Source organism: Onychomys torridus, chromosome 13 (assembly GCF_903995425.1).
Source record: "Onychomys torridus chromosome 13, mOncTor1.1, whole genome shotgun sequence".
NCBI classification, from domain to species: Eukaryota; Metazoa; Chordata; class Mammalia; order Rodentia; family Cricetidae; genus Onychomys; species Onychomys torridus.
The window spans coordinates 5,779,044-5,800,890 of NC_050455.1; the positions used below are offsets into that span (position 1 = coordinate 5,779,044).

Sequence of the window (21,847 nt, forward strand, 5' to 3'; positions counted from 1 at the left end):
TCAGTAGCACACAGGCACGCTGAAGGGCGTACCCGGACATCTTTGTCACCCACCAGCCCTCTCAGAATGTCTGTTTCTGTGGATCACCACGGAATGTGCCTGTTTGGCTACATGCTCTCTGAAGCCTCCCATTTCTAGATTATGCTCGCCTGTGCTTAGTAGTCACCAACTGAGAGCATCACATGAACGACGTGACCCGGAGAGCCAGGCATGGTGCCTCATGCCTGGACGCTCAGCACTGGGAGGCAGGCTTCAGGTACACAGCAAGTTCTACTGGTGTTGGCTACTAAGACCTTGTGTTAACTGCCCGGCTCACAGAAAGTTCAGACCTGTCCCTGATTTAAAGACCACTCTTATTGTTGTGTGCTTGGGAAACTCCCAAAAAGGCTGTTGACAGCTCTTTTGCCCTTGGTAGCTGCAGGGCCAAGAGCAGTCACTCTGGAGGTGTCTGTCTTAGGCAATTAACCCCTCCCTGCCAGGCTCATGCTTGGATGGCATAGTTTAAGCATTCCCCCAGAGGTGCACACTGAAAACAACAGATATATCTCTAGATGTTTCTCCCAATGCTCTCCAAGAAAAAACAGAACCAGGCACCGACCTGCAGATCAGCTAAAGAAGTAAACATTCCCAGCTAGGAACAAGAACTTGTCATTACTCCACTCCTGCTTCGGGTGGGCACACAGAGGAGCTCCTCAGGAGCCCACCCAGCACACCTAGTTCTTGGAGAGACAAGCCACCGCTTTCTGACAACTGCAGACACCTCACAGTGGGAAGAAAGGAGTGTGCTTCGTTCAAACAAAGTTTCATGGGTTAGCTTGGCTGTTATGACCTTTAGTCCAATAATTCAATATATCTAATGATTTTCTTTCTTAATTCTCCTGCATGCCAGTTCATTCCTTACATGGTATATTAGCAACATGTTGGGTTTGGGTGAGGCCTCTTCCGTAAAGCGCTTAAGATTATAGACTAGTGGGCCAGTCTTAGGTTATTCCTTAAAGACAGAACTAGAGGGGAAAAAGGGGGGGGGGTCATCTCGGCATATAACTCAACTGGTAGAGTGCTTGCCTAGCATTCCCAAGGGCTTAGGTTCAATCCCAGCCCTAAGCTGAGTGTGTAGTGCACACCTGTAATCCCAACACTCACGTAGAGGTGGGAAGATTGGGCTGGGGGTATCTAGGCTATACAGCTTGGTTTGCCTGAGACCTGGAGGAGAGAGGAGTTGGAGAGGACCTTTCTTTTTTCTTTTCTATGGATTGAGCTGTTTTGAGGCCAGGGGAGTTTTCAGGTTTTAGGCAAGCTCAGAAGTCTTCAGGGCCTTCTAGGTTGTTTTTCAAAGATCAATTTTTTTGGGGGTGGGGGGCATCGAGAGCTTAATGAGGCTAGGGGTGAATCCTAGAGCTCACTGAGTTCAAGTCAAAGAAACAAGATGGAGTGAGCTTGAGTTCAGCTTTCTGTGGTAAAGCTTTCCAGCCTGTACATTTTGCATTGTTAAAAAGCCATGGTTCACTCATGAGGCACTCAATTAAGCCTCTCAATACAAAGAATCAAAAGAGCTAAGGTACAATGTCATTTCTAAGCTGCCTGACATTGGCGTTTATTAGCAACATGAAGCCACTGTCCAAAGCCAATGTCACTTCTGGGGCCATGGAGTTGTTTTTGTTTTGTTTCAGTGTGCATGTGGAGTGGGAGTATGCACTGGAGGCCAGAAGGTAGCCTTGGGCATTAGTGCTCAAGTCCACCCTATTTGAGATGGGGTCTCTTTGTGTTATCTGCTGCTATGTACTATGTACGCCAGGCTATATGGCTAGACAGCCCCCTGGATTCCTATGTTTGCTCTGCCTCTCCCAGGAGAAACACTGAGATTAAGACCCAAACTACCACACGTGTTTTTAAACGTGAGTTCTGGGGCCTCACACTCGAGTCTTCACACATGCAAAGAAAGCATTTTACCCACAGTCCCCTCTCCCCAGGTCCCAGTGTGCTCTCCTGATTACAATTCAACAACTCACTGATACGCTTTGGGGGCTCTCCCTTGGGATGAAGTTTCATGGAAAACATGTAATATGGCAGTTTGAATGTAATTGGCCCCCATAATCTCACAGGAAGTGGCAATATTAGGAGGTGTGGCTTTGTTGGAGTGGGTGTGGCCTTGCTGGAGGAAGTGTGTCACTATGGGGGTGGGCTTTGAGGTTTCCTGTGCTCAAGATACTGCCCAGTGTCTTAGTTAACTTCCTGGTGCCTGCAAGATGTAGAATTCTCAGCTATTCCTCCAGCACCACATCTGCCTGCCTGACACCATGCTCCCTGTTCTGATGATAATGGAGTGAACCTTTGCACTGTAAGCCAGCCCCAATTAAATATTTTCCTTTTTAAGAGTTGCGGTGATCATAGTGTCTTCCCAGCAACAGAAACCCTAACTAAGACACCTTGTAAGAGCATGCCTGATTTCCCATTCTCTCAGGGCCCCCACCAGGAGCATGGAGGGCAATGTGTACCCACTTCTGTTAGATGTTGGCACAAAGTGCTGCCACTTTGCAAGCATCTTGCAATTAATCTCTTAAAAGCAGAGCACTGATAACACATCCAACTGAGGCAAGGCATTCTAAATACTTAGTGAAATGGTTTTTAGCGGGTGACATACATAACAGACACCTATCTGGCCGGTGTAGGGGGTAGCATGCTTCTTTTTCTCTAGTTCCCTCACAGCCTGCATGTGCCTGGTCTTGTCTTTTTCTTTAGTCCTTTCTAAAAATTCTACTGTCTATACCAATTCTGCATGGTACAATATTACCTAAGAGCGCTGTCCACGAGGATATGCTATATCCTTGCTGAACACATTCTCACCACCCCACACCTTGCCTTCCTTTTACTATCCTTTGCTCCTTGAGGGTAAAGTTTTGCCTTTACTTTCCAACCATACACACATAACAAGATTTTATGTATACAAAATCCAGAAAGCACAATGATGGAAAACATGTACTTATCTGCAAGTGGAACAATCTGTTTCCATCCTGCAGAGAGAGAACACTGACTGTGTACACACTCAGGGGACCCCTGAGATGCTTTCAATCTCACTTTTTGATACCACCTATGGGAGATTTCCTTTTGAAAGTACTCTAATTAATTTACTTATTTTCATGAGACTAGGTTCACTATGTTGCAAAGGCTGGTTATGAATGTCTGGGCCGTCTCAGCCTCGACAGAAGCTGGAACCACAGGCATCAACCCCATGCCTGGCTAAGAAACTCAAATTTTCAATGAAGTTTAAGTTATGCTAGGATGTGAATAAGTGCTTCAGTTAAGAAATATTTGACTTCTGCATGAATGTGAGACAAACTCACCATGAAGACATGGCAGTGTGCTTGCTCACCCACGAGGTCCCCTGTGTGACATTAACTGTGGTGGCCTGGGAGGATGACATCAGAACTACCAGAAGACACAAAAACAAGGCTGCAGGTATGATAAGTCTTACGTTCCAGGCTCCAATAGGACAGTTGGGTTTTTGGAAATCTATATAAATATTCATTATTTTCATTACTGTTGTGTGTATGTGGTGATGTGTGAGAGAGTGGAATGAGTACATCCATGTCACAGAATGCACGTGAAGGTCAGAGGACAGCTTACAACTGTTTTTTTTAATTCGAGAATTTCATATATTTATACCCCGTTTCTCTCCTCCAATTCCCCCTCATCTCCCCAACATGTCCCTTCCTCAACTTTACCATATATTATATAATAGCTATAAACATGTATATGTAAAATATATTTATATATAGAATATGTATGTGTGAGTCTGTACATATATGTCTATACACATACACACACACATGCCTGTAACCTGCCAGGTCCAGCCAGTGCTGCCCATATGTGCATGGGCACTAGAACAGGGTAGTCCTATCAGCAGCCACGTCCTTAGGAAAGTCTGGTTCTCCCTCCCTCAGAAGCTCCCAGCTGCCAGCAGTTAAAGAGGACACCTTTGGGGGGCAGCTCTTTCCTTCATTGCTGGTTCTGGGCACTGAACTCAGGTCATCATGACCTCACTGGTCCTAAATCCTTTCATAGTGGCCTTTAAAGAACAAAAAAAACTACATCTCCCCCCCCCCCCCCAAACCACGTGTGTGGCTGGCAGAAATGACTGGGTTTGTATGAACAGCAGTCGGTCCCTGAAAAGCAACGTCCAAAACCGGTGGGCTGAGCTCATGAAGGAACCACTTAAAAACTGATGCTCCTCTGACGGAATTGCTCTCACGAACTCAGGGAGATGAGCATAGTTTTCACATATTAACCTTGTAAGAAATTACCCGAATGGATTAATTTTCGAACAGATGAACAGATAGGCATTTGTTACTTTCTTGTATGATGAGAAGAAACACGAAGATACAGAAAACAGTAAAAATAATCTGGCATTCTCGGTGACACTATTCATCATGACAGACAAGAACTGAGAACTGTTGTCCTGCATGATTCACGGCATAATTAGTAAGAAAAGCCTGGTTTGACAGACTGTATGTGGCCACACCAGAGCATGCTCTGAACAGCCTGTGGACACTTGTACCTGTCATTGTACATCAGGTGCCCAAACTCTGAGATCCATGAGGATCCAGGGGCATTTACTACGAGTGGAGAGTTTGGGTGCTGAGGAGATGGCTTAGCTGATAACCATGTGACTTGCAAGCAGGAGAACCTAAGTTTCATCTCCAGAGCTCACATTAAGCAGGGCACGGCACACATGGCTGCAGTTCCAGTGCTGGGATTCAAAGAGACACAAAGATCTAAGGGGCTTGCTGGCCAGCCAGTTGAGCCAAAATAGCCAGCTTCAGCTTCAGTGAGAGACCCTGTCTCAAAGAACCCGAGGCTAGACAGGTCATGGGCCCTGTGGGAAAACCTGCTGCCATTACTCTGCCAGATAAACACAGCAACAAAATGACTCCTAATGACATTGCTATACCCCTCAGGGTACCACTCAACCTTACCAGAGAAGTTTCTTCTTGCAGTAAAGTAATCAACATAGAGACCCACACGGTCAATGAACAGAGAGGAAGTCACTTTAATGCTTAGCCCTAACTGGGGTGTCTCCATCACAGCTGTCTCTGAAGGGCTCAGGGATCTATGTAGAAGAGGCAGAAGGACTGTAAGAGCCACAGGTGGTGGATGACTCCAAGGGAACTTTTGAGACACCGTGGGTGACCCGAGCAAGCACAGCCCAGACAACATCACAGCTCTGAGAATAGGAAGTGGGCATGAAGGCACATTGGATCGCTGCTGGATAAGGGAAAGTCAGTTCAGTGAAGAGACAGTTACCCAATTTCCCATGCTCCAGAGTGGGCACCACACCCAGAGTAATCGGCCAGCAAAAACTGGACTCCATGGGTTTTTGTTTCGTTTTTTTAAGGAAGAGATAGAACATGAAGTTGGATAGGTAGGTGGCTGGGGGAGGACCTGAAGATTTGGGGGAGGAGAAACAATATGATCAAATATATTGTATGAAATTATAAATAAAAATAGTATTAAAAATAATGTAGAAAGCAATTAAAAATGGGTGGAACGTAAGCAGAAAGAGCTTTGTAAGGTAACAGGAAGATGTCCAATGGGAAGCTGGGTTATTGACAAATTAGGCATAATTAACATACACAATATGGCCCACAGCTCTGCCTGGAACCATTTTCCTCTGTTATTCCCAAGTGACTCTAACATGAAGGTGGCAGCAGGTGCATACATGTAAGGGGTCTGTGCCTCCTTCCGGGTCTAACCTGGAAGGATGAGGAGTAAGCTAAAGCATTATTGGCTTCCACAAAGCTTCTACACACATTGATTTCAACAGCTTTTAATTTACTACTTCAGTCAAAACCAAACAACTTCACATGCAAAACTGAAAGAAATGCTGTCACAAAGGGCACTATGGGGGGCGGAGCAGGGAGGGGAGCTTTGCCACACCCAGGGCCTGCAGCACAGACATCCTGTGTGCTCCTGACCACTGGGACAAAGGGCCTATGCAGTGATTCCCCATGCCTCCTCTGCTGGATGCATCAAAGGACACAGGAGACAGACAGATTGGGTAAGACTCAGCATGCCACAGTAGCAAAATTCTGCTTCCAAGTGTAAATTAAAATGCAAACTGGACTTTTGGCTTAATTTTACTCTCATATAAATGAATATGTTTCTTGGGGAGAGAAATAACTGTGTGAAAATAAAATCATCTTTAGATTTAATACAGTCGGCAAGTTAATTCCCCAGAGGGCCTATTTATCTTGTGCAGTACTGTTTTCTTAAGACAGTGTCTCATATAGCCCAGGGTATCTCAAACTTATAGTGTAACAGACATGGCCATAAACTCCTGTTGTTCCTCCTCTACCTCCCATGTGCTGGGATTACAGGTATGCCCCACCATGCCCAGCTATTATCTTTCTTCGTAGTAACTAACTATCTAGTGAATATTGCTTACTGACTGATTTCTCTGCTACCTCTGTCTGATGAGCTACAGAGGCCGCTGTAAGAGAGTGAGGACTTCTGCAGGCCATTGCGTGCTCTGGTGGAAAGGAAAACACAATAATGCATCAGTGAACGTCAGTGTGTGGTGGGGAAAAGCACAGACACTGTAGTGGCCTTTCCTCTAAACTATATTTTAAGACAAGATACTCCAAGTCCAACCACACCGAAAGCAAGGCCGATCTTGTTCTCTTGTGACAGAGGAACCCAGGAGCTGTACAGTCCATGTTACTAAAGGATACTCTCCCCGCACTAAAGAGAGAAGCAGGCCCCTGTTTAAACACAGGGGCTCTTCAGTTGTTTGCCTGCATCCCAGAGGAGCAGCCATGACTGTAAAGTGAAGAGGGGTGAGAGAGCAGGAAGAACCCTCCTGTCAGCCCTGGGGAACTCCACACCTTCCATTCCCAGGGCCTTGCCTCTCCCAAAGTCTAAGGCTTCGCCAGACCTCGCTCCTCAGTCAATGGGTGTGTGTCCTCTCACAGCAGAAGTACGATTTCCCCTCCCTTTCTGGTGACCTTCCACAGCCGACCTACCCCACGACACTTTAACATGGGCACTGGATTATCCAATGCGTGGATCAAAAAGCTGGATATAACAGAACGGCTTCGTCATTGGCATGCTTTTTGGTTTTGTTTGTCTGTTTGCTTTGTAGATAGATTCTCTCTGCACAGCCCAGGCAAGCCTCATCTGGGATCCTCCTGCCTCTGCCCCCTGAGACCTCAGGTTACAGATATACACCATTGAGCCTGGCTCCATGCAGCAATTCTGAAGAAAAGTTCAGTGAACCATTTGGCAAATCAGATGCATTCATTCTGGCAGCACTTAGCTTTTGTGGTCTTTAACGTATGGGCTTACGTGATAACATGGTAGGACCCGCGGTCTTTAACGTCTGGGCTTACGTGATAACATGGTAGGACCCGCGGTCTTTAACGTATGGGCTTACGTGATAACATGGTAGGACCCGCGGTCTTTAACGTATGGGCTTACGTGATAACATGGTAGGACCTGCATCTAGGAGTGACAGCATTAAACTGGAAGCAAAGGGCAGGAAAGGGGATGTCACAGAACCCCAGGCCTAACACAGGAGTCTAGAAAGCTCCCCAGGCCAGGATACAAGTGGACAGAAATGCAAACATTGGATTTGATTGTCTTCAGAACAGGCCTTAAAGATCCTATTTATTTTAGGGTTTTAAAAAATATTTACTGTATTTAAAATTATGTGTATATGCCTGTGTTTCTGTGTATGTGTGTTCATATGTGAGTTCAGGTGTATTTGGGAATAGAGAAGAGGGTGTTGGATCCTCTCGTTATGAACTACCCAACATGGACATGAGTGCTGGGTACCAAACTCAGGTCCTCTGGAAGAGTAGGAAGTGCTCTTAACCACTGAGCCATCTGTCCAGCTCCATTTTAGGTGGTTTTGTTTCGAGACAGGGTGCATATGTAACACGGAGTAGCCTAGAACTCACAATCCTGGCTTCCCTAACCGTCTCATATGACACTGATCGGCCTTCCCCTCAGTACAGCTCTGCTGCACTGATCCTGTAATGTCCAATGCGTGTGAGAGTGATGCATGCCAGATGCCTGCTCTCTGCTGGCCAGGCACCCACGTGTGGCTCCTCCATCCTGAAGCTCTGAATGTACACCCTTGGGTGGCCATGGGCATCAACCCCATGGCTGCAAAAAGGGGGACTTGAGTTTTGCAGTTACCTACATATCCCCATGTGCTTAGTAATTCCACAGCTATTTTGGAGACATCCATTTAGCATAATCTACTTACGTGGGAGTTAACTCATGTACCAGGTTTAAAATATACAAAAGCACTGTCAAGCCGTCAGCTCAGATGGCTCAGGGGACTGAAACCTGAGGCAGTGAGCTCTTTCCACCAAGACCCTCGCTTTGTTACCACCCAGTAGGTCCTATTGATTAGTAGTATCAGTCCACTTCCCCGAGTGGAAGTGTTCAAATCAGAATGAGCACAGCACTACTAAAATTACTTTTGCTAAAAGGGACAGTGATGGATGCGGAAGACCCAACTTTGAACTCAGACAAGTCTTTCTTAAAATGATTACTGAGTGCATGTTCTTCATACACATATGCCAAGAGCAGATCTTCAGGATGCCCTGTAATTTGGCATGGGGCTTAATAAACAAATTATTGCAATATTTAAATGTTTCATTATCAATTGTGTTAATAAAGTGTCACCAATGTTTTTGAGCCAGTCATAATCAGATCTGCCCTTCAAATATGCCCAGGCCAGAGAAAAAATACAATATCTACAACCACCTCCCCTCAGATGCTCACACTACAAATCAAGTGAGTGGATCTGTATATGTCCGCTTATTTTCTTTCCTTTTTAAAAAGTGGTGCTGGGTTGATCAGGGATGTTGGGGAAGTATCCTACCACTGAGCTATATTTCCAGAGCCCCCTACCCTCTTAAAAAAAAAAAAAAACAAAAAACAACCTATTTTGAGACACAATCTAGGTAAGTTGCCCAGGCTGGCTTTGAACTCACAACCCCCCTGCCTCTGTTTCCTGAGCAGCTCAGATTATAAGCCTGTAAATATCTGAAAGCATCTGATGGTGGCATTATTTTTCTTGACTTTTCCTTTGTTGTTGTCTCTAGTAAAACTTTATTGTAAAAACAGGTAGCAGATCCATGAGTGCTCATTTGCTAACCCCTGACCGCCCATCTTTACATGCACACAGCTGTCTCCTATCCCTATACAGGTTTGGTTTTCCCATAGTGCCTCTGTTTGCAGGCCAGCTTAGCCCCAAACTCAATATACCTCTACTTCAGCCTCCCAAGTGCTAAGATAGAGTGTGCATGGTGTCTTCGGACTGGTTTTGGTGTTTGTTTGTGGGGCTTGTTTTCCCTTTCAACTTTGTGGGTGTAAATTCATTATAGATCCAAACCAGGTGTTCTTACGGATTGCAAGGCCAAGCAGTAGCCCCAGCTGGAGATTCAGAGCAGTCACCCTTCCTCCATCAGTGCCTGGGTCAAACTCAGGTCCTTGTGCATGTGCTGTACCACCAAACTGTGCACCTACCTCACGCCCTACGCCTCACGCCCTATGCCTCACGTCCTACACCTCATGTCTTTTAAGGCTGCTACTTACAAATCAGAATTTCTTAACTACAGGTCTTCCCTGTAAGCCTGGAAGTCTCCCTGCCCTCTGAGCCACCCCACCAGAAGAGGGAGCTGGAGAAGAACCGGGGGCTCTAAGGGACCTGGGGAGTCCTTCAGGGAAAGGAAAGTTCAAAGCCCCTAGACTAGAGAAGGCTAACCAGAGTTGCTAATAATTTGAAGGTCATGGGTAACCCAATTGATCTGTTGGGGCTTTATTGACAGAGGGTTGACTAGGTCAGAGATCGTCACAGAAATTGAAGGGACCTTTGACACCTATGGGAAATATCACAACCACCTACTCTTCTATATATGTTTGACTGCTAAAATCAGAGTGTGGGTACCCTTTCTGAATTTTCTTTGAGATGAATATTTAATTACTTATGAAAGTATCACAAGAACCAAGAAGGAGCAAAGCAGCACACGGTGGCCAACTGAACACTGAGCCATTGTTATCTGACCAGTGTCATTTGCTTTATGTATAAGCCATGGGAACAGAAGTTTCTTTGAAACTTGACGTAAGCTTAATGTTCTCTCCTGTTGGAAAGACTGAGCTCAAGGCACAATACAGATACAAGGAAGGAGACCCCGATGTCAGGCTGTCCCCTGGCTGTAGGGAGCAGAAGTGGGGTCCGGTTAGAATTAGGAAGGCAGTTTGAAAGGAGACAACTGCTGGGCTTGGCAGATTACTATGCATCAAACACGGGGCTAGGGAGAGATTTCTATAACCACACTCATTACAGCTTTACAAGAAGACGCAGTTGTACCTGCTATATTAGAGAGAAGGCAGGTGTTGGGTCATTGGACCCTACCAACCTATTGAATAACTGCCAGGCGGATGGCAGGCCTACATCTAAGCCCAGGTGCATGAGTTCAATCACCTCCGCTTGGGCTGGAGGTGAGGCTTGGTGATGGAGCATGGCTCACCATGCACAAGGCCCGCAGTTTGACCTCTGAAACCCCAAAGGAAAGGAGAACAGTTCTTTGTTGTTGCTGCTGCTGTGATACTATACTATGGGTGAGCGGTGACTGGAAATGACAAGAAAACGTAGGAAGGCAAGCTGAACAATTCTGCCTTTTCTAATTAGGTTAACGGGAAAAAATTCAATTTTTGATATATGCAGGCATCAGGAATGAGGAAAGGGCAGGTTTCATTCTTTTCATAAAAACACGTATTACTAGTTTAGTGCTGCCATACAGGGAAGACGACATATGAGCAATTTTACATTTTCTAGTGGCCACATGGGAGAAGTGAAAAGAAACCAAACTTGTCTGAAATATATTTCTACGTCACTAAAAATCTTATCACTTCAAGAAAAGGAAGTAATATGAAAACCATTGGAATAGTTCAGACCTTTGTGTGTGTGTGCGTGTGTGTGTGTGCCTCAAATTTCAGTGTGTAATGTACAGCAAGAGAGGATTTCAATTGGGAATGTCTGCTCTCTGGATGCTCATTAGCTACATGTGGCAGCTAGTTACTAGGAGACCAAACAGCTCGAGAGGGTGAAGGAATCTGGAAGCTGATGCATGTTTCAGGATATGAGCAATGAGGGTCAAAACACAGACTTGAGGAACACTCATGGAAAGGTAGACCAGGGAAGTCTCCTAATGAGACATGAATTGAGGTCTGTTTCTAAAATATGGAGTACCAACAAGAGGAGTGAAAAATTATGTGAGACAGCAACAGAATGGAGGAGAGCGATCAACCCTTTAATCTGCCTCCCCGGCCCAAGGTCTAAGTGAATCCAGAACTCTACAGAAGACTGAGCCTCAGATTCCATTAGAACCTCCATTGGACTATGGAAAGCCCCACGCAGCTGCAGTGAGCAACCAGAGCACAACCATCTGCCTAAGGCACAGGCCAATGGTCCTAACACCCACATCCAAAATGCTCCCAAGTCCAGAACCTTGGCGTGGGCATCTACTCAAGTGTGTGCACATACGTGTTCATGCATGTGTGTGGGGCTTGGAGGAATGCATGTGTGTATGGAGGCCAAAAGTCAACTTTGGGCATCACCCCTCAGGAGCTGCCCATCAGGTTTTTGGAAACAGGGTCCATTATTGGCCTAGAGCTTGCATAATTAGCTGGTTGGCCAGTGAGACCCAAGGATGCTCCTATCTCTGCTTCCCTGGTACTAGTACCCCAGCTGCATTCTGTTGCTGTGATAAAATACCCTGACCAGAAGATGGGGAGAGGGTTTAGTTAGTTTGTGTTTCTAGGTCACAATCCAGCGCTGAGGGAAGTCAAGGCAGGAAACCAGACATGATCCTTAAGTAGACACCTCAGAGGAATGCTGCTTGCCCGTTGGCTTACCTAGCTTACTTTCTTTCTCTTCCTTCCTTCCTTCCTTCCTTCCTTCCTTCCTTCCTTCCTTCCTTCCTTCCTTCCTTTCCTTCTTTCTTTTCTTTCTCTCTCTCGCTCTCTCTTTTTTCTTTCTTTCTTTCTCTCTCCTCTCTCCTTCTCTCTCTCCTTCTCTCTCTCTCTCTCTCTCTCTCATTTTTTCAAGACAGGGTTTCTCTGTGTAGCTTTACGCCTTTCCTGGATCTCGCTCTGTAGCCCAGGTTGGCCTCGAACTCACAGAGATCCACCTGCCTCTGCCTCCCAAGTGCTGGGATTAAAGGCATGCGCCACCACCGCTAGCTTTCTTATACAACCCAGGACACCTACCTAGGGAATGTAATGCCTACAGTGGGCTGGGCTTTCCTAGATGCATTAGCAATCAAGACAGTACCCCACAGGCATGCCAACCCGATCTAGGCAATTCCTCAACGGAAGTCCTTTCTTCCCAGGTGACTAGAGTATGCCAAGTTCACAATAAATGCTAAGTGGGTCAGCTGGAATTATAGGGACATACCAGCTTTTTTTAAAATGTGAGTTATGGGGATTGGACCCATGCTTTTGTGGCAAGCTCCTTACCAATTTAGCTACCTCCCCAGTCCCCAAGACCTTCTCTGTAACAACATAACATCCTACATGGAAACTTGGTTTCATCCACAGAATTATTTAAAACATGATACAGAATGATCCTTGGTGTGTGTGTGTGTGTGTGTGTGTGTGTGTGTGTGTGTGTGTGTGTGTATAAAACATAAATGAATTTCATGTTCAAACTTGGGACCTCTTTCCCCAGATTTCTCATTATTTATTGATAAATATTCTACAATTTGAAAACATGCCAAATCAGAAATGCTTCTGTCCTATGAACTTCAGAAGGAGGCCCCTCAAGCTGCATTAACTCCCCCTTATATTGGAAGTTTTAAAAGTTAACCAAAGCAAAGGCCACCAGACCAGACCACTAACCTACCCTACATTTAAGGACAGGATTTGGACCTTTGTATGTATTTTTACTTCACCCAGGATTTAATGTCTCATCTGAAAGGTCAGCAGTGTTTTCCTGTAGTTGATGTTAGGTGGGAAGGAATACAAATAGGTACACTTAAAAAATAATATTTATAGAGCCATATTCTTGAAAACTACAGCCACTGTGACCATGGGCTTTTGTAGCGCCTTCTTAGAATTTTTGAGTCACAACCTACCCTAACACCTGAGAGGCGGGGTTGTAAAATGCACAGCTTTGTGGATTCCTTATAAACCTCTATTTTAACAATTTCATTTTTCTTGTGGAAAGTAAAGCTGGAAATCAAGAGAACAATTTTTTTCTATCCTTTTTACTCAGATTTTCAAATTCTTTCAAAAAGTACTAGGCAGTCAAGAGAGATCTGAAAAGCTAAAATGCTGGTCTTCATAACGTTTTTATATGGTAGCTATGATTTTTATTCTATCTTGTCTATTTAGGCTATAAACATTATTATCTGTTGTAGAATATTATTTTAAGGTGTACTACTTTTGTTTATGTTGCATTTGTTTAACTCAGTGAAGCTGTATTACTGTGCCTGTCTAAAACACCTGATGGTCTAATAAAGAGCTGAATGGCCAATAGCAAGGCAGGAGAAAGGATAGGCAGGGCTGGCAGATGGAGAGAATATATATCGAGAGAACTATGGGAGGGAGAGATCTAGGAGCGAGAAGAGGAGGAGGACTCCAGTGGCCAGCCACCCAGCTACACAGCAAGCCACAGTATAAGAGTGAGATCTACAGAAGTAAGAGAATGGGAAAAGCTCAGAGGCAAAAGGTAGACAAGATAATTTAAGTTCAAAAGCTGACAAGCAACAAGCCAGGCTAAGGCTGGATTCCATAAGTAAAAATGAGCCTCTATGAGTGATTTATTTGGGAACTAGCTGGCAGGTCTCCCAAAAGAAAAAAAACAAAACAAAACAATTTTCTCTGTCTCTCTGTCTGTCTGTCTCTTTCTTGCCACAGTATATGTGTAGAGCTTAGAGGACAACCCTCTGGATTCTCTCCTTCCACTTTGACATGGGTTTGAACTGAGGCCATTAGGCCTGCTCTGAGCCATTTCACCTGCCCCCACCATTTTTATTTTGAAAAGGAGTCTCACTCTATAGTCCTCAATGGCCTTGAACTCATTATGTAGCATCAGCTTGCCTTGAATTCATGATTCTCTCCCTAGGTTCCTGAATGCTGGAATTACAGTCGTATACCACGGCACTCAGAAAGTGACATTTGGAAATGTACTCTATGCCCCAACCTGTAGAAGCCATACAGTTGGCCCTTAGCAGGTCATGTCCTACACTTGACATTGGCCAGGCCACATTGTTCTTCTGATCAAAGGAAAAAGAGTCAAGAGCATCAAAACACATGCACTTCTGAGAGCGACATCCCCACTTTTGCAGTTACCTTGACTCTGGGTATTTGGTGAGGGTAGCCAGGCTGCTGGTGTACATGTGGCCGCCCACGTCAATGTGGACAGGTGCATTGGACTTGGTGAGCTGCGCTGGAGTTGGAATGCCTTGGTTGTTCAGTGGCGATGCAGGGGATCTAGTGATCAGGGGTCTTGACATATTGGGCCGACTGTCCTACAGAGAGAGAAGCACATTTAGATATGGTTTCTGTTGTTAATGCAAACAGAAAACATGGATCATAAGAAATGAGGAGTGAGTACCAATGATAACCACTTGGTAATAAAATCTGGAAAATCAGCAGGTTCTTTCACTGTTGTTTTAATGATTATAAGGGAAGCAAACCCTGCCACAGAGAGAAAGAAAACTTCATGTGCTCGGGATCCAATCTGATGACTCTGAGGGCTTATTATACAGATGAATTTTCATATTATGCAAATGACAAGTGGCTTGTGGAGAAATCCTATTCATTTCAAATGAAGAGATAATCAATGCTTAAGACAATACGCACCCAAACAAAACATGTGTGGTTTATATTCCTCTTTGAAAACTTCCTCATTGTTATGCAGAGGGACTAAAGCAGATCTTAGCCATGTGTGTTCTGTAAGACAGTTTCCTAAGGTTCTGGGTTTTTTTAATCACAAAAGAATGTTACACAGTTCTAGCCATCCACTGTTCAAAGAGACACCACGGGTTTATCAGTCAATAGATTTAAAAAAATCAAAAGCCAGTTACTTGCTCCCCAGTTCTCTTCCTGGGACTGTGTGGCTCTCGGATGTTTCAAAACAACAGAACCCTCAAGTGATGAATGTGTGCTTGCAGACCCCAGACCAGCATCCGTGCCATGTGCCTGACTTCTGAGGAGATCAAGTTTCCAAGGAGAAGAAGATGAGGTACCTGCTGCTGCTATGATGTATAGTCCCAACAACAGAAGAGGTGACATGAGCAACCGGATCAGAAGAAGGAAGTGTGTGGCAGCAGCAGGTACACATTCAAGAACTGCACTCCCAAGAACAGAAGAGACGCCAGTTGTCTCAGGATACAGCATAAATGCTTAAACCCCATGGGTGATTCCAAACCACAGGCAAGTCAGGATGGGTTTCTGGCACTCCACCAGGGTCAGCTCTTCAGAGGCATCAATTTGATGGCTCAGTTGATGAGCAACTGAGGAATATACCAAAAGAGCATTCTGTAAGACTGAACACACACACACACACACACACACACACACACACACACACACACACACACACTCCATTCTCAGATTTGTAATTTAGTCAGAAACTGTTTTCAAACACACTCACCATATATGCCAAAAAAGTGATGGGCTACATGAAAAAAAAGCCTCTGATAGAGATTACAGAAGGAAAGTTGCTTAGTCTTGTGCCTAAAGTGCAAGTGAGAACATAAATCTGCAAAGCATCATGGGTTTCTTGATCCTGGAACAGCTTGAGGAGTTACCTGGGGCTCAACTGTTAGACTACTTAGGGCTAAGCCCAAGTCTAACCGAGACTTCGGCTGGACGAGCTTTCCCAGGCAGCCACTAGGAACAGTGAGGTGATGGGACCTTGCACAAAATGTTTACCATCTGTGTGGCGTTCTTCTGCATGGCGCATGAAACAGAGCCCAGAAACTGTCACTTAAAGAGAGTTCATTTTTCAGTTCCTAAATCGGGTGGCAAATTCATGGGTATTCACTAGAGTACTCTTCACTGTATTTTTCAATAATGCCAAATAGAAATTAAGAACACAAAAGGGTCTTGGAACACACAAAGAAAAGGAGCTGAAAGGGTTATTAGGCAGTAGGGGTGGGGGGGGGGGGTAGGGGGATAACTAAGCAAAGTCACAGATGGTAAAACATATCAATTAAGTGCCAGAAGTAGCATTTTCAAGTCTGGATGACAGAAAACACACTTTACCCTTAAAAACTGATCAAGAGCTGTGGACTGGTACAGTAAATGAAATGCTAGCAGTGTGGGTGTGAGGATTGGAGTCAGAATTCATATACACCCTGGCCCAGGAGCATGGGCCTGTAATCCCAGTGTTCCTACTGCCCAGTGAGAAGTAGAAGCAGAAGACTGACCACACGGGAGCCTTTGAGTCAGCTTGCCTGGTGTACGAAGCACAACTACAACCCATCAACAAAGCGATTGTCCTGGTTAGCGTTACTATTGCTGTGATGAAACACCATGAGCAAAAGCAAGCTGGGGAGGAAAGGGTTATTTGGCTTCCATCTGCACATCATAGTCCATCACTGAGGGTAGGCAGGGCAGGAGTTCACACAGGGCAGAGAGCTGGAGGCAGCAGCTGACAGAGGCCATAGGAGAGCTGCTTACTAGCTTGCTCCCCATGGCTAGCTCAGCCTGCTTTCTTATAGAACCTCTGACCACTAGCCCAGGGGTGGCACCGCCCACAGTGTTCAGAGCACCCGGCCCCATCAATCACTAAGGAAATGCCCTACAGGCTTCCCTGCAGCCCAATCTTATAGGGGCATTTTCTCAACTGAGGCTCCCTCCTCTCAGATGACTAGAGAGTGTGCCAAGTTGACATAAAACTAGCCAGCACAATGACCCCTTGTCAGCTTAACACACAAACACATCGCTGTTAAGCCACAACCTTCCCTTCCTTGTTCATCCCCAAGATCTCACATTAATATTGACGTCACAACGTAAAACATTTTCAAACTTAAAAAGTCCCACAAGTCATACAAACTCACTTTTAAAAATTCATTCTCTTTTAAAGTCCAAAGTGGGCTCCTATAAAATTAAAAAAAAAAAATTAAATAGTTTTTTATTTCAAGAAGAATGAACCAGGGCACAGTAAAAATCAAAGCAAAACCAAATTCCAACTGTGTAAATAATTCAATATCCAGTGCCTGGGATTCACTCACGATCTTCTGAGCTCCTCCAAAGGGCCTGGGTCGCTTCTCTGGCTCCATCCTCTGCAGCACACACAGCTTGTCTTCTAGGCTCCGGCTGGCTCCATTCCACTGCTGCTGCTCTTCAGGGTGATCATCCCACTGTACCGGCATCTCCAAAATGTTGGGGTCTCTTGCCGCAACTGAGCTGTACTTTCACCAGTCGCCTCTCCTGGGCTTCTTCAGGGATCCCAGCTCTGCCACAGGAGTTCAAGCCTCAGCTGTTCTCCATGACCCCTTCTCGCCTTCAAACCCAGTACCACCTGGGTGATGCTTACACTACCAAGTTCAGCTGCCAGGACGAGATACAACCTCAGCCGACTCTGGAATACAGCTTCTGTGTGCTGACCCTGACAAAACACTTCCCGGAAGATTTCAATGAAATGACGCTGGCCTCTTCTTAATCACAGCCAATTCTCCAGTCCCAGCGGACTAGCATCTATTGTCCCAGCAAAGACAGGTTCAGTGGTTCTGGTCTCTCGTTAATCACAGCGAATTCTTCAGCTCCAGCTGACCAGAGCCACAGATTCTTCACACAAATGGCCTGGTAGATTCTTTGTTTCCCTCTGAAAACTCACAAGCCAGGCCTCCAAGGGCTGCACTGCCCTCAACACAGTTATCTCCCGAGCTCCTACAGAGCAGCCCACTGAGCTCTCAACACTCAATGACTTTTCTAGCCCAAAGTTCCAAAGTCTTTCCCCAGTCCTCCCCAAGGCAACATGGTCAAGTCTGTTACAGCAATACCCATTATCCTGGTACCAATGTCTGTCTTAGTTAGGGTTCCTACTGTTATGATGATACATCATGACCAAAAGCAAGTCAGGGAGGAGAGGGTGTCTTTGCCTTCTATTTGCACATCGTGGTCATCACTGAAGGAAGTCAGGGCAGGTGCGTGGAAGCAAGAAATGAAACAGAGACCATGGAGAAGTGCTTTCTTATAGAACCTACTACTACCATCCCAGGGGTAGCCCCACCCACATGGCTGGACCCTCACACATCAATCACTAATCAAGAAAATGCCATGTAGGCTTGTCTGCAGCCCAATCTTAGGCAAGCATTTTCTCAATTGAGGCTCCCTCCTCTGAGTACTATAGCCTATGTTAAGCTTACATAAAACTCCCCAGCACAGGGGCCCTTCCTCAAACAAGGCTGGAGGCAGAGGATCGACTCCCTAGGTTGCCCTCTGACTTCCACATGTATGTTGTGACTTGTGTGTGCACATTCACAGACACACACACATATCACACCCACACACTCACAAAGCAGTAAGAAACCACTTTTAACAAATACCTACTGGGCCCGAGCTGCTGCTGAAGGCCCTGTCTGGGTCTGTGGTCCTGCTGCAGTCAGGGGTCTGTGTTGATATCTGTGGCCTGTGTTACCACAGGGGACCATAGGAACCATACATGAGGAAATCAGAGGTCCATGCTGAGCAGGCCCACCCCTCACTGGCACTGTCCCTCACTGGACACTGCAGTAAGACAGCTGGCCCGATGACACTCAAGAGAGATGGTCCCACCCCTCACCACGAGTGAGGGAGAACTGACCTGATGGCATGGCTGAGGGGAGCTGGCTTCAGCCCCTCACCTGAGGTGGGTGGCCCCAGTGTCCAGACTGACCAGCTCAGCCACCACCCAGGCACACAGATGGGCCTGGGGTTGGCCCACCCTAACATCTACCCCTCTAGGACCTGCTGGAGATGATGAAGGAACTGATCCTGTGGAATGATACCTACAGGATCTCCGTGACTCGAGGCAGCCACAGGACATCTGAGAAGAGTTCCGGTGAGGATCCAGTGATGATGGTGAACCAGAAACCAGAGGCCTGGAACCAGACCAGTGACTCACTGCAATGAACATTTACTAGTCAAGCTGACTGGACAAGAGTACATACACTATGTAACACTCTGCGGCTCCCAGTGCCACCATGAGGAATGGAGCGGTAGAAAAGAGGTGGTTTGTTGGTTGGTTGGTTGGTTTTGATTTTTTAAATTTTCTTTTGGTGGGGCCCTGCAGGGATGAGGGGAGGGTATAGGGAGACTGGGAGGTAAGCATCATGTGAAATTCCCCAAGAATTAATGAAGAAATTATGTTAAAAAGAAATACCTATTATGTGGCTTCCTGAACAACTTCCTGGCTGTATGAGCGACACACACACACACACACACCCCGTTACAATTCAGCCCATCACTGTACCGCAGAGTCTGTAATAGCTTTTCAATTGGACACATTCTATATCCTGCCTGAGGGTGCTCGGGCGGAAATGAACAGATTTGCAGGGTTAATACCGTAGTTAGTCTGTGACCTCATTCAGCGCAGCCCCAACACTGCCAGGTCTGCATAGAAAGAGCAAAAATTCAAAGCATAACTGATTGGTTGAGGATTCCAGATATCTACATTTACTTCTCCAGATCGCTACATTTACATTATAAATCATAAACGGATGGCTACTGCTAAATTTAAAATGAAACCAGCATTTCTTCAGCTGGACACGGGGAGGGGCCAGGGCTTAGCCCCTAAGAGTAAGGACTAGAATTGGTCTCCTGAACTTTCCTGAGTTTTCTTCTAGACTCTTGCCCCATTCTAAGGCAGCTTCCAGCTTTTTGTATCAGTGTGCATGTATATGTGTGAGGGTGCACACATGTGTGCAGACACACATAGAAGCCAGACATCACCCTGAGGTGCCATCCCCAGACATCTTCCACTTTAGTTTTTAAGACAAGATCTCTCACGCCTGTGAACTTGCCAGTTGGCCTGTGCTGAGGAGGCTGCGAGCTCCAGGGCTCCACCTGTCTAGCTTCCCTGGTGCTGGGTTACAATTGTGTGCCCCACTACAGTGGGCTTTTTTGTCATGTGTGTTCTGGGGACTAAGACGTAGGTCCTCAGGCTTGCAAGGTAACTTCTTTACCAGCTGAACCAACTCCCCAGCCCCCAATACGATCCAAGGCAGCGGTGGTCCGTGACCGAGTGGATACTCCCTTCCCTTCATGTAGACACTAAATACTTAGAACTACTGCTACCGCTGTCTCCCTCAAAGCCTAAACATGAAGCCAGGGTCCAGGGGCGCAAACCGAGGCCTGGAATCTGCCACACTGAGCTTGTCTCTGGACTGCATGTTACTCAGGTGAGTGAATTTCTGAATGAGTCGTAGTTTCTCTCACCTGTACTGGTGGAACACCTCCTTACGACGCAGGTTGGCCCAGGAGACTTGGCCTGTCATGCTAAGAACAGCTTCCTGCCACAGATGCAGGAGGATTCTCTAGCATCCTTCTTCGGTGCTATTTTCCATCTGTGTTTCTGTAGAATCACTCACCTGCCAGCCCCATAGTCTGTAGTCAGCATGATCTCTCCAGACAGGAAAACCACAAACTCAACCAGAATGAGAGCAGAGGACTTAGATGTATGCTGCTCTGCTGAAGAAACAGCTCAGGGCACGGGAGCATGTTCTGAAAGCTGGTCACACAGAGCACTGTTTCCAGAAACATCTTTCATGGAGCTGCCTCCACCCCAAGATAAGAGAGTCTGCCCCCACTCTAAGCTAGGCAGTTACTGATCTGTCCTCCTGTGGCCCACAGCCCCTTCCTTCCTTGGTATTAATTAACACCTCCTAAGTGTCAAGAATGGTACCAGGTGCTCGACCACACAGTGAAGGAGAAAGGCTAGCCCCTGGGTGGGGGTCCCTGGGAGAGATCAGCAGGTGACTATGATTAGGGAACAAGAAGGCCAGATGACATGAAGCTTCACAGAAGATCACTTAACCCTGGCAGGGCTCCGGAGGGAGGATGGGAGGTACAGAAGAAAGTCTGAGCTCCTGGTGTGGGCCTGGGAGGGACGGTCTAAGCTGGGACCCAGTGGATAAGAGACTGACAAATAGGAGAACGAGGGGCTCCAAAGAGCTTCACGAAGGTCCCAAGGGGGGAGGCATGTCCTAGAAGTCACCATTTCAGAACAGCAGAGGTTTAAGTACTCAAAAAAGGCTCAATAAAGCACCTAACATCTGTAAATGTGGAAGAAGAGACAGGGAGCTAAGAGTTTGCTACAGTGGGAATGTTGCTCACTGTGATACCTGATAGTCACAGCTAGGCATCTGAAGCATGTCCAGTGCCGTGGAGGAAACAGGTATTTTTTGGTTCTTTTCAGAGATTGGACCTCATGTATCCCAGGCTGGCCTTAAATTCACTAAAAAGCAACATCTGGTCTTGAACTCCTGATCTTCCAGCCTCAGGCTTTTGAGTGCTGTGGGAATACAGGTATGCATCACCAAGCTCAGCTTCTGAGTTTTTAATTCTCATGAATTTGAATTCATTTGAATTTTAACTTAAATAACATCTGCAGACACTGGTTATCATCTTGGATAACAGAATAAAGTATGCTTGACATTTTCTTATTATTTGGGGAAGGCAGCTCATGATAAATCTAAAGTTATTGTCCTTGGGCTAGGGAGCAAGGGCATTTTGTGGCTTATTGTTTGTTTGTTGTGTTTGGCTTGGTTGGCTTTACTTTGTCTTCTGCTTTTGAGACGAGGTCCTAATATGTAGTTCAGTGTGGGCCTGGAACTCAAGA

At 46.0% G+C, this 21,847-nt stretch overlaps 1 protein-coding gene across 2 annotated transcripts in view; it reads right to left on the reverse strand.

The window, feature by feature from the left end:
- Kctd1 (potassium channel tetramerization domain containing 1) overlaps window positions 1-21,847 on the reverse strand; it is a 103,743-nt gene that overhangs the window by 35,220 nt on the left and 46,676 nt on the right. For both annotated transcript variants that reach the window (XM_036204643.1, XM_036204642.1), the window contains exon 2: window positions 14,368-14,546. In XM_036204643.1, coding sequence (XP_036060536.1) covers window positions 14,368-14,531 — 164 coding nt within the window. In that variant the 5' untranslated portion in view covers window positions 14,532-14,546. The remainder of the gene's footprint in view (window positions 1-14,367; window positions 14,547-21,847) is intronic.